This window comes from Phyllobates terribilis, unplaced genomic scaffold (genome assembly GCF_046119375.1).
Source record: "Phyllobates terribilis strain yellow unplaced genomic scaffold, ASM4611937v1 Scaffold_2__4_contigs__length_985480577, whole genome shotgun sequence".
Classification (NCBI taxonomy): domain Eukaryota; kingdom Metazoa; phylum Chordata; class Amphibia; order Anura; family Dendrobatidae; genus Phyllobates; species Phyllobates terribilis.
In genome coordinates this window covers 390,759,085-390,774,283 of record NW_027362762.1, presented here as the reverse complement: position 1 = coordinate 390,774,283, position 15,199 = coordinate 390,759,085, and the positions used below count along the sequence as shown (strand labels likewise).

The 15,199-nt window shown below is 40.1% G+C and overlaps 1 protein-coding gene across 3 annotated transcripts in view; it reads right to left on the bottom strand.

Annotated features, from left to right (window-relative positions):
• Nucleotides 1–12,597, bottom strand: part of AFF3 (ALF transcription elongation factor 3) — a 563,963-nt gene extending 551,366 nt beyond the window's left edge. For all 3 annotated transcript variants that reach the window (XM_073664860.1, XM_073664861.1, XM_073664864.1), the window contains exon 1: nt 12,237–12,597. In XM_073664860.1, the coding sequence (XP_073520961.1) occupies nt 12,237–12,246 (10 nt within the window). In that variant the 5' untranslated portion in view covers nt 12,247–12,597. The remainder of the gene's footprint in view (nt 1–12,236) is intronic.
• Between the last annotated feature and the right edge of the window lie 2,602 nt (nt 12,598–15,199).

The following is a 15,199-nucleotide window of genomic DNA, read 5'->3' as shown; positions in this document are numbered from 1 at the left end:
CAATTGAATCTAGGATTTCTAGTCACAGACTCAGACTCTCATTCCCATTTTTAAATATGGTACACCATTACTGAAGTAGTACAACACAATAGCATTAGGTCTTTATCTTTACCTATCCTGTGTGCTCTGATCGCTCCTATCCCAATACAGTACAGGCCACAAAATGGTGTTCTTCGGCCGGCCCCTATGTTTAATATTGCCTGTGATAGCCCCCCTGATTGGCTGTGCTACACCATGTGACTAGATTGCAGCAGGGCCTTATTGGGAAGTGCACGCGACCACGCCAGATTGCATTAGCCTGCTCCCTGAGTGTGAACCACATTGGGCATTTTTATAGCATTGGGCAATTTTTTTTATTGCAAACCACAAATCTTATCACAGATTGTTCGAATTCGTGTGAAACCGAGGATTTCAGGATATTCTTCTGGAACTCGATCCGCTCAACTCTAAGCCAAAATCAGGAGTGGAACAATCAGAGGAAAAGTATAATAGAAACACGTCACCACTTCTGCATTTTTCACCCACTTCTGCTTTTGGCTTAGAAATACTGATGTAAAATACTGACCAAATATGAAACGTATGAGCATGGCCTAAGTAGGGACTGTACAAACTAGAGAACCCTGTCAATTTTTTAATGAGCTGAGAGTTGAGATTGAACAAACTAAATCCTGCTTTACTACTCTAGTGCTTAAACTAGATGTCAAAGCAAGTGTGCATTAGATTTCCAAACAGTATGGGATAATGCACACTGTCCTCATTGATGTCAATCAAGTCAGAGGCAGCCAGAAAAGGGTGCAAGAAAATCAAGCTTGACTTTTCAGCACAAGTCTGCACTGCCTTAACTGTAGACTCGTAATTTGCATACAATGAGCTATCGTTAAACTTTTAAGGACCAGAGAACTGCATTTTTTGCACTTTAGTTTTTTTCTCATCTATTACCAAGAGCCATAACTGTTATTTTCCATCGATATAGATGTATGAGGGCTTGTGTTTTTGCAGGACAAGCTGCAGTTTTGAATAACACCAATCATTTTGACATACAATGTACTAAAAAATGCTAAAACAATTTCATGTGGGATGATGAAAAAAATGAAATTCCGCCATAGTTTTTTAGGTTTGTTTTTACGGCGATCATTGTGCAGTAAAAATTACCTGTAAAAATTATTGTATAGGTCTGTACAATTATAGCGATACCAAACTTGCAATGATTTTTTTTATACTTAAGTGATGAATAAAAATTCTAAATATTATATTAAAAAAAATCCAATTTCATTTTTCTGTTTGTGGAGCTGAATGAGGGCTTTTTTTCTGCACTAAGCTGACATTTTTATGATGCCAATTTGGGGTGGAAACAACATTCTGATTGTTTTTATTGAATTATTTTAGGGAGGTAAGGTAACCAAAAAGATACAATTGCCTTATGATTTTCTTCTCTCTCAAGTATGTTACCTAAGGGTTAACTAATTCTATATTTTAAGACATTTGACTTTTCCAGACGCAGCAAAACCAAATATGTTTATTTTTCATTTTCTTTATGCCTAAAGAGAAAAAAGGTAGGTGATTGAAATTTTATATTTTTTATTTGCATATATATTTTTAAAAACTTTTTATTTTTTACTTCATTTTTTAATCCCCTCAGGGGACTTGAACCTGCGATTGTTTGATCACTTGTACTATATACTCTGCATACCACGGTATTGAAGTTTATAGTGAAAATCACGGTTCCCTATGAAGCTCAGCCTAAGCTCAGGGTCACACGAGAATATAAATCGGACAAGTGCTATCCGATTTTTTTATCGGATAGCACTCGGACCAATGTTATACAATGGGGCAGTGCTGATGACCATTTTTTTTCAGTGACACAATCTGTCTGTGAAAAAAATCGCAGCATGCTGCGATTTCACTCTGAAATCGGAAGACACTCACCCATTCAAGTCTATGGGTGCATGAAAAACATCGGATTACACTCAGATGAGTGCAGTCCGATTTCTGCGGACTCATACAATGGAGAAGATGGTGAAAGTGGATTCCTCACGGTGTGCTTCAGTTTTCTCATCCTATGCTGACACTCTGAGCAAACTCAGATAGCATAATCACCCCGATTCTCTCGGATGAGAGAATATACAGTCGTGTGACCCTGGCCTAAGGCTGGGCTTCATAATAGTACAAAAATGACAGTGGCCAGATGCCATGGTAACCCATCGCTCATCATGGCAGGAGGCAATTAGAGCCAATTCGTGTGAGCACTGGTGCGCTTTCCATGAAAATGCCGCTGTCAGAGATTGACAGCAGCATATAAATGTTTAATAGCCAAGACCAGAGCTCTGCTTTAGTCTCTCTCCCCAGGTCTAGTGCTGAGTCTCCACAATTACTCTCACTGTCTGTTATTGCATAATTTATATCATGTCAACGAAGCTGCAGCCAATCAGTGAGCTCAGCATATTTGATGGCTCGTGACACCTACCTAGAAAGAGCCATTAAGCTCACTGATTGGCTGCATCTCTGTAGACGTGACGTCAGTGTTACAGACAATAACAGACAAAGGGAGCACATGGATAAAACGTGTATGTGAAACACGAACCTCTGAATGAAGCCTTACAGTAACACATGTAACATGCTGGGGAGGCAGCTAATTGATACTGGGGGCAGTTTGGGAGGCATAAATCGACTTGACAGGTTTTATAAAAGTGGACACCTGTTTTAACAACTTACCTTCCACCCCCCCCCCTCAAAAATAACAAAAACACCTTATTGTATTTTTATCTTATTTTTTCAGTCGGGTGCCCTTTTGAGTTTATTTCAACATGTGTATAAATCTCATTGGCAAACATGAGGGAGCACATTAATTCCAGGTAGAGCAAGGGAAAAGATAAAACCACAGCTGTGTATATTGCAAGCAACAGATTGCAATAACCTTCAAAGAAACTGGAACCTACAATTATCTGATACCATTGTCAGTGACAGGATAGCATTACAGTCTCCCAAGTTATTATAATAGCTTTTGGGCAAACCAATACGTTTTTTTTAGATGCTAATGTAAGAGTTGTAAGAATTCGTACACAAAGGTCTAGTGAAAATGTGATTGAAGTGTAATTATCCAGATACTCCAAGGCAGGGAAATAATGTAAGTGAGATATGCTAAACTCAAGTCTGCAGTAAATTATTTTTGGCCTGACAAAACTGTGCCAGTTATAATGAGTTTGAAAATTGCTTTCCTTTAAGTGGTCTTGTGGGAAATACTGTAATAAAAATATGAGTACTCTTTAGGCATCAGTCATTTTGCAGATGAATAGTGAATATTAACTCAAATTGGTAACTTTTGCTCAAATAGTATTAACTGAACAGGTCATTCATTTTTCAATTGAAACAATCAAGTGAATTAAAGTCTTGAAGAATAATTTATTATAGTCTTCCAAATGAACTACACAAAGGTGACTCAACCTGAAAAAACGACCTATTCTACAAATCTATAGTCTGTTGAGAAGAAATGTACCTGGTCTCAACCAGATAATTGCACTGAAATTAATAGGTCTGGGATGGAGTCTGTTGATTGGAAAATATGTGCACCCATCTGCTTTGGATTGTATTAAGTTACCATTATGCGCCTTATTAAACTACCTATATTTTTTGGGGCTCTGTGCACACTGCATTACCTTTCTAGGGAGGTACATATCAAGAGGATTTCCCACATAATCCTCCAACTAAAGGCTTCAATGTATGGTACTGTAAATAATGGTAAATATTACTTATTGTCACCAATTAAATATTATTTATACTTTTTTTGTGGTGGCCCACCAAATGGGAAAGCGAAATCTGCTTTGTTACCCTATACAACACGTTGAGTGTTTGGTGAAGTTTTAGCTCAGTATTTTTAAGCCAAAACCAGGAGTGGGTGATAAATACAGAAGTGATGCTGTGACTCTACTCACGAACTTACCGTGAGGCAGGATAATCAAGAGGGCCGGGGTCAGTACCAAGAGAGCTCGTAATACACAAAGGGAAAAGACAAAAGCGTAGTCAGTTAACAGTCTGCGGTCACTGTATCAGGAAGGTAGCGGATCAAGAAAAAGGGATAAGTCAAATGGAAGGTCAAAAAGGTAAATCCAAGGTCGGCAATGGGCATCAGAAAACAACTCAGAATACAGAGCAAGCACAAACACAAAACTTGAGCAAAGCTACAATTGGCAAAGATCTGAGAATTATCAGAGTGCTAAATATCCCTGTAATCACCCAGAATAGATGACACCTTGAGTAGATACCATAGACCCAGCTGGATAGGACGGCTGAGCTGTCAATCACAATACTCACATCTCTGCCTCAGATTTGACAGTAATTCTGTCACAACCCTGACAGCTCAGCCAGCCCTTGATCCCATAGCACGGAAGAGCTGTCATTCACAGCATTCCTAGAACACCTGAGAGGTGCACGTGTTTCTATTATACTTTTCCTCTGATTGTTCCACTCCTGGCTTTGATGTAAAATACTGACCAAATACTGAACGTGTGAACGTGGCCTTATGGATATATTTGACATATAAGGCAACAACTTTTTATATTAGCCCAAGTATGTACTATCTACAAAAACTCATTTTGTCTTCGGGCTCGCTTAGACAATCTTATTAATCGTATATGTGCTGTTTCTGTGGGCCATTATAGCCACTTTGTTAAAATTTGAAGCATGCGCTATTCTCATCCAATTTCTAGACTTGACTAGTACAGGTAAATAGCAGACAGCTACGCGGATGAGCACACAGAGCTACACACAGAACCAGTCACGTGCAATTTGTGGACATGACTGACCTGAGTTTTAGTATGACCATCTGAACCCGGCCTTATCCAGCTCTTTACCCAAGTGCATATAGTATGCCTAGTCCATGCTACTGGAGCTTTAGTTTAAAGATGTCGTTTTATACAGTATAACATGCTTTTTAAAAATATACATCACATCAGCTTCTCAAAACCAGATATGCACTTACCTCATAATAGAAATCAAGCATGTTGATAAATCAAGTGTGACAAGTTTTTCACCTTGCTGGTAATCAGTTAATAATAATTTACCACTATAAACTCTTGAATTTTCTCTCAGATTACTTTAAAATATTTCACAAACTCAATGGACAATAGCCACAGGGATACACCTTTTTACCCTTCTTTACTGACCCTGTTACAAGAAAGTCTATTAAGATGATATACAGCAATCTATTAATTGCCAAACTTAATTCCCTCAGTATCCATGGATGAATTCTACCTGGGCCAGGTATTTTACCAATATTTAATCATATGCAGCCATACTTCTTATGAAGGTAATACTAGATAGAAAACACTGTTTACCCCCACCCTCTCGTATTATATCTGGTACTGGCAGCTCTGTGGTGAGCAAAGATAAAAAATACATGATTATTGTCTCTGTTCTGTAAAAAAGAAAAGTTTCCCAGGGGCTGGGATCTGTAAGTGATAGATCCAAGTGATTGGATCTAGCGTAGGCCACTCCATGGTCTGCATTGACACAGGAAGAAGAAATGTCACTGTTCCACCAGAAGCAGGACCACTGTGGCCTTCCATTGGCTTCAGTGGTCAGGTGACTTCAGCAGTGTGTCAGGGAGACTGCATTGTTAGAAGCAGTGACTGTAATGGCGGAGACTGAAGATGTGGTCACTTCTTGATCACCTTTACTGATCCAAGTTACGGCAGTGATAGTAGCTGTGATAAGTGACCGCAGTGCTGACCCTCTAATGACATCCTGTCCCAGGAAAGGTTATTATTTATTATGCTTGCTTATATAGCTATCATATTCCACAGCATTTCACAGATGCGATCATCACTGACCCTATTGGGGCTCACAATCTAAATTCCCTATCAGTATGTCTTTGGAGTGTGTGAGGAAATCGGAGAACCCGGAGGAAACCCACACAAACACAGGGAAAACATACAAACTCCTTGCAGATGTTGAGATTTGAACCCAGGAGCACAACGTTGCAAATACAGTGCTAGCCACTGGGCAAAACTGCAGACAAGTGAGTGCAGCCCCAGCCTTCTGTGACGTCCTGTTCGAGACTCCTCTCAAACAAAACATCACAGGAAGTAAAGTAAAAAAAACAAATAGGAAATAGCAGGATATGGAGAAGTGTGGGGAATTTAATAATAAAGCTAATTACAAGAGTAGTTAGGGCTTAAAGTAGTTAGGGCATTTATAAAGAGCTTTATCAGTATCGCACCACGCCTTTAAGGGTTGTCTACCTTTGGAAACTTTTTTTTACTTAAATTCAAGTATTTTGGGATTAAAATTATTTGTGCACTTGATTGTCTCAAAAAAGTTTGCATCATTTTGCATCAGTTCCCTGTGGATTCAACTGACTGAGGGGTTTCTCACAAAGGCGTATAACACAGCCAAGCGCTATCCAATGCTTTATTCTCTGGGTCAGTGCAGATCTGCGATTGCTTTCTCCTGCTGATTCAGCATGAGAAAACAATCGCAGCACGCTGTTGGTGCATCCGATGACCGAATCCCACGCACCCACACAAGAGTATGGGTGCGTGTAAAACATCAGACTGAACTCAAATGTCATCTGAGTGCAGTCCGATGTACGCGGACACAGAGAACGGAGAAGATGGAGAAATTAAGTTCTCGGTCTTCTCCACACCTGTGATAAGATTCTCTCATGTGAGAGAATTGGTTCACACTAAGATGACACTCGGCTCAAACTCTGACAGAGTTTGATCTGAGTGACATTTGCATAATTGGCCAGATTCTCTCGCATGACAGAATATATGGCAGTGTGACCCCGACCTTAGATGTAGTATCTAGTCATAAATGAGATAACAGCATCTCAGATAAAAAAATAAAAGAGTTCGAACTCTCCTGTTCTCATCAGAAGAAACTGTGATGGATTCTCAGTTAACTCATTCTTTTCTTTAGTCAGTAATACAGCTGAACAAATTGGCTACAGAAGACAAAAAGTGCACATTTTGAAATGAAATTCAATAACAAAAATTATTTTAAGCCCCAAATACATGTGTTTAAGTAAAAAAAATGAAATTATTCCAAAAGGCAGACAACCACTAAGGCTGCGTGAACACGATGAGTTTTTGGTGAGTTTCTGATGTTGTGTATTTTCACAGTATCAAAAACACAGCGTCTGAGGATACGTTCCCACGATGAGCTTTTAGTGAGCTTTTGATCTTGCAGAATTTTTGCACCATTTCTTCACCTATTATTTAAATTAGGTTATTTGCAGTTTTTCATTGCATTTGTGTGCCTTTCTTTAAAATGCGTTTTTATCATGTTTTTGACGCTGTGTTTTTTTTTTAATCTTTTAATCTTTAAATAAAGTAGCTTTGTCTTTTACAATACTTTATTGAAATACTTAGATGCGGATTACATGCGTTTTTGATGCATTTCCGCTGTGGAAATACACTAAAAACGCATGAGCATTTTTTACCTGTGGATTTTCCTCATCTAATGCAAGTCTATGGGGAAAATCTGCACAGAAAACTCAGCGTACCCACAAGAGAAATTGACATGTTGAGGATTTGAAACATGCACCGCAGGTCGGTTTACACTGAGTTAAAAAAAAGCACAGTGGGCAGGAGATTTCTATAAATCCAATCCCCCTTGCTGGAATTGTAAAACGCTGCGTTTTTGATGCAGCAAAAATATGCAGCATCAGAAACCCACTAAAAGCTCATTGTGAGAATGTAGCCTTACAGTTCCAGCAGAGTGGATGGGATTTATAGAAACCTCATGCCCAATGTGCTTCTTTTTTGCTCAGTGTAAACTGTGCGGAGGAAACACATCAAAACACATGTTAATCTGCACATGACTGTATTAATAAAATTTTGTCAAAGCCCAATAATTGGAAGTATCAAAAACAAAGCAGCTTTGTTAAAAACATGACATATCAACAAGAAACAAAAAACGCGGAGTGAAGAACGTGATAAAAACACATGTAAAAAACACACACGAAAAAATGCAAGTATACTAATTTACGTAAAAGGTGTAGAAATTCTGCAACATCAAAAACTCACCAAAAGCTCATCATGGGAACGTATCCTTAAACCTTGACTGCTACATCTTTGATGCAGACAGTTAATATATGTAGCCTAAAATTAACTAAAATTATTCCATTTTCTGCTAGAAATCTAGGAAGTGACTGAAAGGCCATATTATATATGCTATCTCTGAAAATGGTAATGGCATGACCCTGACGGTGAAAACCTGACACCACAGATCTGCTCACCAAAATGTTGTTAATCTGCAGGTTTTTGATTAAATATATTTGATACAAATTAGGTTAACAATATGTCAGCACGTCCCTTTAATAAGCCTTATGATTGATGCACCATATTTAAACCTGATTTGCTGGCTAATGTTTTGATCACAGCAGGGCCAACATATAGAAGCTGCTATGACTATTTCCCAGCATGCTCTAAAAGACTAATATTCAAAGATCTGAGCAAATCAGCACAGCAGCTACTAATATTATAGAGGAATCATTTAAAATTAGGCAGTAATAGTCACCAGGATGAAAGGCAAAATGTCATAAACATAGACATGTTATGAATTTGAAACAAGGAATTTACATTTAATACTAATTGGAAAAAAAATTATATTAAATATAACCTTTTTTTCTATTAGGCGTACCTGTCCTTTCACAGAAAATATCTAAAAATGCATGGTCTTGCTGCCCTCAGTCCATGCAAGATACAACTGGTTTTGCTGCATATACCAGTGTAACGTGGCACAAGGCGGTAGCCGTGTGTGAGGTACTCAACTCTTATGACCCTGGCACGTCACATGAATGTGGGGGTCCTGGCTTGGTGTGTGGACTTGTGCTATGAGGGTGCTAGGCCTTTGCAGGCCGCATGTTACTGATGACACAGGTTGGCCAGGATCAGATTCTTGACAATTCAATGAGGGAAACCACCAGTCAAAAATAAAATTTTATTAAACGATAACTTTGTGGGGATTATGTACAGTAGTACACAAGTTGATGAACGTTTCCTTCACAATACGGAGCATTTTCCACACACAGCTTCAATTCCTTCCTCTTTACTTGCTTGTTCTCTATCTTCACCTTCCTCTCTACTTCACCACAGCCCAGCTCAGAACTACAGTCCAGTTATCTAGAGTCCTATTCTCAACCCGCGGTTCTGCGTCTTCTTTCCCCAGTATGGCCAGTACTTATCTTCTCTGCCTCCGATGCTTTGGAACTCCCGCCCGGGGAGTTATGTACTTATGCACTCTGTCACGTCTTGGCCCATTACCTCTCTGAGTTATAAATTCTGGGCCGTACTGCTAGGCGTCCTCTCCCAGGACCCGTCTCAGAACAATTACTCTGTTCTTCGGTCACTACTCTCCATTCTTCCACTAGGATCTTGCTATCCCCTTTCATGGTATCCTCTGACATTAGAGACACCCATGTAATGCAGCACTGCTCACTGTTCAGACCTTAGGTCTGCTTTCTATGCACACTGGGCCCTTTCTGATGTTCTGACAGGAAACGGTCTTTGTCCCTTCATCTTATCCCCTCACACTCTGGGTTAGTCCTAACCTTAACTCTAACTCTCCCTACTGTCAAGCAACACACAACGTTAACGCATATCAGAATTCACATTACACAATATAATGTTACACTTGTTTCTTCAAGGAGGAAAGTGCACAGTATATTCATCTCCTTACACCAGTCTAAAAGTCGAGGAACTATATTACTACTAGGAAAATATAGCCAGCCCCTTATGATTTTTAGAATCCATGTTCACCATCCTAACATCTCTCACCATAACATGTGCAGCGCTTTACTAAATGCTACTTTTCACCACCACCTGTTTCAGCTTTATGTAACCCCCTCACATGAGCTTTACCTCCTGAGTAACTATACAATCAAAGTCTAGGGTCACATGAGCATATATTCTCTCATCCAAGAGCATCGGGTCAATTATGCAAATCACACTCTGATCAGAGTGTGATCACAGAGTGATCCAATTTTCTCAGATAAGGAGAAGATGGAGAAAAAAATGTCTCCATCTTCTCCATTCTGTCAGTCGATGTCATCCGAGTGCAGTCCGATGGTTTCCACAAAACTCATTGACTTGCATGGCCGAGTGCGGTCCGAATATCATATCAAACTCGGACACGCAGCAATTTTTTTTCCTTGATTTTTTTCCTCAGACCGGGTCAGTCCGAGGATAAAATCTGACATGTGCACGGTCCCATAGATTTACATTGGTCCCAGTGCGATCTGATGTTTTGTCTGATCACTCTCTTATCGAAAATACAGCCATGTGCACGAGCCCTAGGATTAACCCTCTTTTGAGTAGGCAGTACTCCATCAGCATTTTGCCACCACTACAGATGTTGTAATTGTATTTCCCTCATTCCCCAGCATACATTACTTCTGCCAATGTCCAGTAACTTGTCTGCCCTTACTTGAATGGCAGACTTTCTGATAATCTACAGATACCTTTTTCCAATGGCAATGGCTGATAGAAGAAAATATTGCAACCTCGTAGGTTTTCATCGCTAGATTAGCCGTAAAACAACTGAAAAAATGTTCTTTAATAAAGAGGTTATCAGGGACTTTTTTATTTTTTTTTCTACTATGGGTCTAAGAACTAAGAGGCAGGTAACTATGTGTCTGTCCTGCCCGAAGCTGTCACAGACAGCTCGTGCCAGCGACTGCGGCTTCCACTGATATCATGTCGATAGAGCAGCTGCTTCTCTTCCACTTTGCTCTGTTAACGGGGAGTGCCTGTGGATGTCATTCTGATTGACAGCCGGCTCTCTGCTGCCTAACTGCGGGAAGCTGGCTGTCTCAATCAGCATGACGTTGCCAGTCACGCCCCGTCAACGAAGAGCTGCTCTGTTGATGTCAAGCAGCAGAATCGCCAGCAGGAGCGGTCCATGACCATTCCGAGCCAAGACCAGGTAGAACAAGCAAGTAGTTAGAAACTACCTGCCTGTCAGTTCTTAGCCCAATAGTACAAAAATAAAGTACCGTAGTACCGGATAACCCCTTTAAGATAATGTTTAAAAAACACAATACAATATAACCGATCTCTTATTCTTGATAACTACAACAAAGGAAGCAGATATATTGTGCAAATGCTAAACCAAGTATAAACCAATATTTAAAAGGAACCTAAAGGTGGATTCAAGTAGCCCGAACTATGGGCAGCAAGAATTAAACACAGGCAGCGTTTTTGCAGTCATGTATGTTTTATCCATCTCTTCAATCGCTGGGATTGTTCCATTTTCAGTAGAGAAGCATCAGAGGGATAAATGTTTGCACCCCACAAAAAGTACATTCAGAACTTAGGGACCAGTGTCAGGGACTAGATGCTCCATATTAATGTGTGAATTACAACATTTTCTGTCATTTCATTGAAGTAGTCATTTTATATTTAGTAAATAGCAAAAGGTCCAATCATCACAAGTAATGAAGCGGACTAGCCCAATCCTCCAGACAAATGGCACAGTGCCGAATCATCATTTGGGTCTATTTAATTTTTTTTATTGACTTTTCTTTCATGCTTCGTGGCATTCGCTGCCGTTTTTTGTGCCAATTCCTTCAAAATGGTGAACGCAGTTCGTGTATTTTGTGCAAAGTAAAAAAAAAAAATCATCTTTTAACCTTTTGGTCACACTTTTGGCACACCTTTTTGTTGCAAAAATGATGTTGATATATGAGAGGTACATAAAATCACTCCGGGAGGGGTGGGGGCTGGAGTTAAATTTGCAACAAATTTTGCGACCTTGACAATTCACAATTGATTAATCAGATGAAAATATCTGGGTGCGCTAAACTCTGCCCACAATGGTGAACATTAAAAAAGAACGAGTGAACACGTATAAAACAGACAAAAAGGGCGCAAAGTAACAGAAGAAATGAAAAACAGACAAAACAAAAAAACAACAAAAATGAGACAAAAAAAAGAGTAATGCAATAATGAGTGGGGCTCATGGGCTCTTGTCTGCATGGCACTGCCACATGGGGAGACTGGCACACAAGACCACAACTTATCCTTCATTAGTCAGATCTAAGTGAGGGGTGACAGCGCCCTCTGGTGGCACACACCAAATACTGCTTCAATCCTACGATACCCGCGCTTACCTGAAGCACCAATGGCATGTGTACCATTCTTGCCACCAGAGAAGTGCGAGGACTGAGGCAACACCAAGTATAAACATGCCTAGGTCACAGGATAATAAAAGACCAGCCACATAATACGTGCACCTACCACAAGTCATCCAGCTCCCATTCCTGCAGCAGAGCCCAGTCAAAGGTGTCCATAGTCTGGTTGCTGAAGTAGTAGTAGCCACCTCACATGGTGGCAGCCTGTGCTACTCGTCCAGCACCCTCAGTTAATGGCAGGGAGCAGTAGCCTCCTGCTATGTCCGCGGGTGTGAGCAGTGAGCTGTGAGGACGCTCTCCTGTCAGGCTGCAGCTCTGCTCCTTCTCCCTCTTCCTTGTCCCCACCTCCCGCCCTGTGCTGAGGAAGCAGCAGCCTCAGCATCCACACGGGCAGGTGCAACCTCCAGCATCTAATGCCCCTCCATCTCCATGTGAATGAAGGGCACATATCTATGGGCGGGAAATGGGACCAAGATGTCCTCACACCCATTCCTGTCAGAAATAATCCACTCTAGTTTGAAAAACTGCCCTGATTTCTTCAGACTGAAGCTGCTTGCATTTTACCCCCAAGGATACTAGTAACTTAAGGCCCAATTAATTAAGACACTTTTTTTGTCATGTGGTATTCACTGATTTGTTTTTGCACCAAATTCATCAAAATGGCGCATATGATCGTGAATTTTGCACAAAGTGAAAAGTAGCATTTTTTATCTTCAACTGTTTTTGCAGCTTTTTTGTGCAAAAAGTCACACGTTTGGCAAAATTGATGACTTCCAAAAATCACTTCAGGAGGGGAGTGGAGTACAATTTTCAACAAATTCTGGGACTTTTTGAACAGTTGCAAACAAATAAGGCGAAAACATCTGGAGACCGTAATAGCGGCGAACATAAAGACACAGGCGAACACATATAACATAGACTTCAAAAAGGCACAAATGGAAAGGTCAATTTGGGACAACAAAAAGGCGCAAAATGTCAAAAACTGAACGAAAAACAGGCGCAAATGCAATAGTGAATCGAGTTCTTAGTTATATGCGCACTGCCTGTGTGAAATCTGACTGACAACCAGTATGGCCACCATTGCAGATTCCACCCACAGTGGAAAACCTGGAGAAAAAAAAACCACAAACACATAACATTATTTAAAAAAAGGCACAAATGGAAATATGAATATGGCTCAAAGAAAAAAAGGCACAAAACGCTAAAAACATTTGGAAATGCAATAATTAATTGGGCTCTGAGGCCCTGATTCATCATTTTCTGGAGTAATTTGCTCTTTATTATTGGCTTCAGTATTTGCTCCTTATTCTCTTTACGATTTGTGACACTTTTTAAGCTGTCTTTCTTTTTTTTTATTTTTCCTCAACAACTTTGCTTATCCAGGGATCTGTCACATCTGTCAGTCCGAGAGCTGTCCGTGAAAAAAACAACACTCGGACCAATCTTATTCAATAGGAGCGATTTTGTTTCAGTGACCGAATCAGTTTGTGAAAAAATTTGCAGCAGGCAGTGGTTTCTTCCGTAAATCGGATGAGACTCACCCATTCAAATCTATGGGTGCACAACAAAAAAATCAGATGCCACATGAAGCTACAGGTTAGCATCCAATTTTAGGGATACATTTCAATTCTGTAACATAGGAAACTGTAAATGGTCCTGTAAATGATTAACCCCTTCATGACCAAAGCATTTTCCGTTTTCGTTTTTTTACTCCCCTTCTTCCCAGAGCCATAACTTTTTTATTTTTTGGTCAATATGGCTGTGAGGGCTTATTTTTTGCGGGACAAGTTGTACTTTTGAACGACATCACTGGTTTTACCATATCATGTACTGGAAAATGGGAAAAAAAATTCCAAGTGCGGTGAAATTGCAAAAAAAGTGCAATTACACAGTTGTTGTTTTTTTTTTTTTTTTACCACGTTCACTGAATGCTAAAACTGACCTTCCATTATTATTCTCCAGGCCATTACGAGTTTGTAGATACCAAACATGTATAGGTTCTTATTTATTTCTGTGGTGAAAAAAAAATGGCGCAATTTTCCGAGACCCGTCATGTCTTCATTTTTCGTGATCTGGAGCTGGTTGAGGGCTTATTTTTTGCGCTACGATCTGACGTTTTTATTGATACTATTTTGGGGTAGATATAATGTTTTGATCACCCGTTATTGCATTTTATTGCAATGTTGCGGTGACCAAAAAAACGTAATTCTGGCGTTTAGCATGTCGTTCACCGATCGGATTAATTCATTTTTTTCTCGTTATGCCGTTTACCGAACTGATTAATTCTTTTTTTATATTGATAGATCAGGCGATTCTAAACACAGTGATGCCAAATATGTGTATGTGTGTTTTTTTTTTACTGTTTTATTTTGAATAGCGTGAAAGGGGGGTGATTTAAACTTTTATATATATTTTTTTTTAATATTTTTAAAAACTTTTTTTTTTACACTTCTTGCATGCTTCAATAGTCTCCATGGGAGACTTGAAGCTGCAATTGTCTGATCTCATGTACTACACACAGGCGATGATCAGATCGACTGTGTGTAGCAGAATTTCTCACTTGCTATAAGCTCCGACCACTGGGCGGCGCTCATAGCAATCTGGCAATGAGAACCACAGGGGTCTCCTGCAGACCCCAGGTTGTCATGCCAACCCATCGGTGACTCCCGATCATGTGACGGGGTCGCTGATAGGCGGAGCTAATGACGCGCTTTCCGGAAACGCAAGTTAAATGCCACTGTTAGAGATTGACAGCGGCATTTAACCGGTTAATAGTCACGGGTGGATCGCGATTCCAACCGTGGCTGTTGCGTTCACATGTCAGCTGTACAGATCAGCTGACATGTGCCCGGAAAGGTGCAGGCTCTGCACCGGAGCCCGCAGTAAATAGGGGGATCTGACGTGGGACGTACTATTACGCTCCCTGTCAGAAAGGGGTTAATAGCTGCTGCTGTAAAAAACACATATGACAGGTGAGAAAAAAATCGTGCCATTTTCTGGATAAACCTCTGAATCATTTTTTATTCGCCCTTGTGAATCTCCCCTTAGACAGATTGATGTCTCATTTTT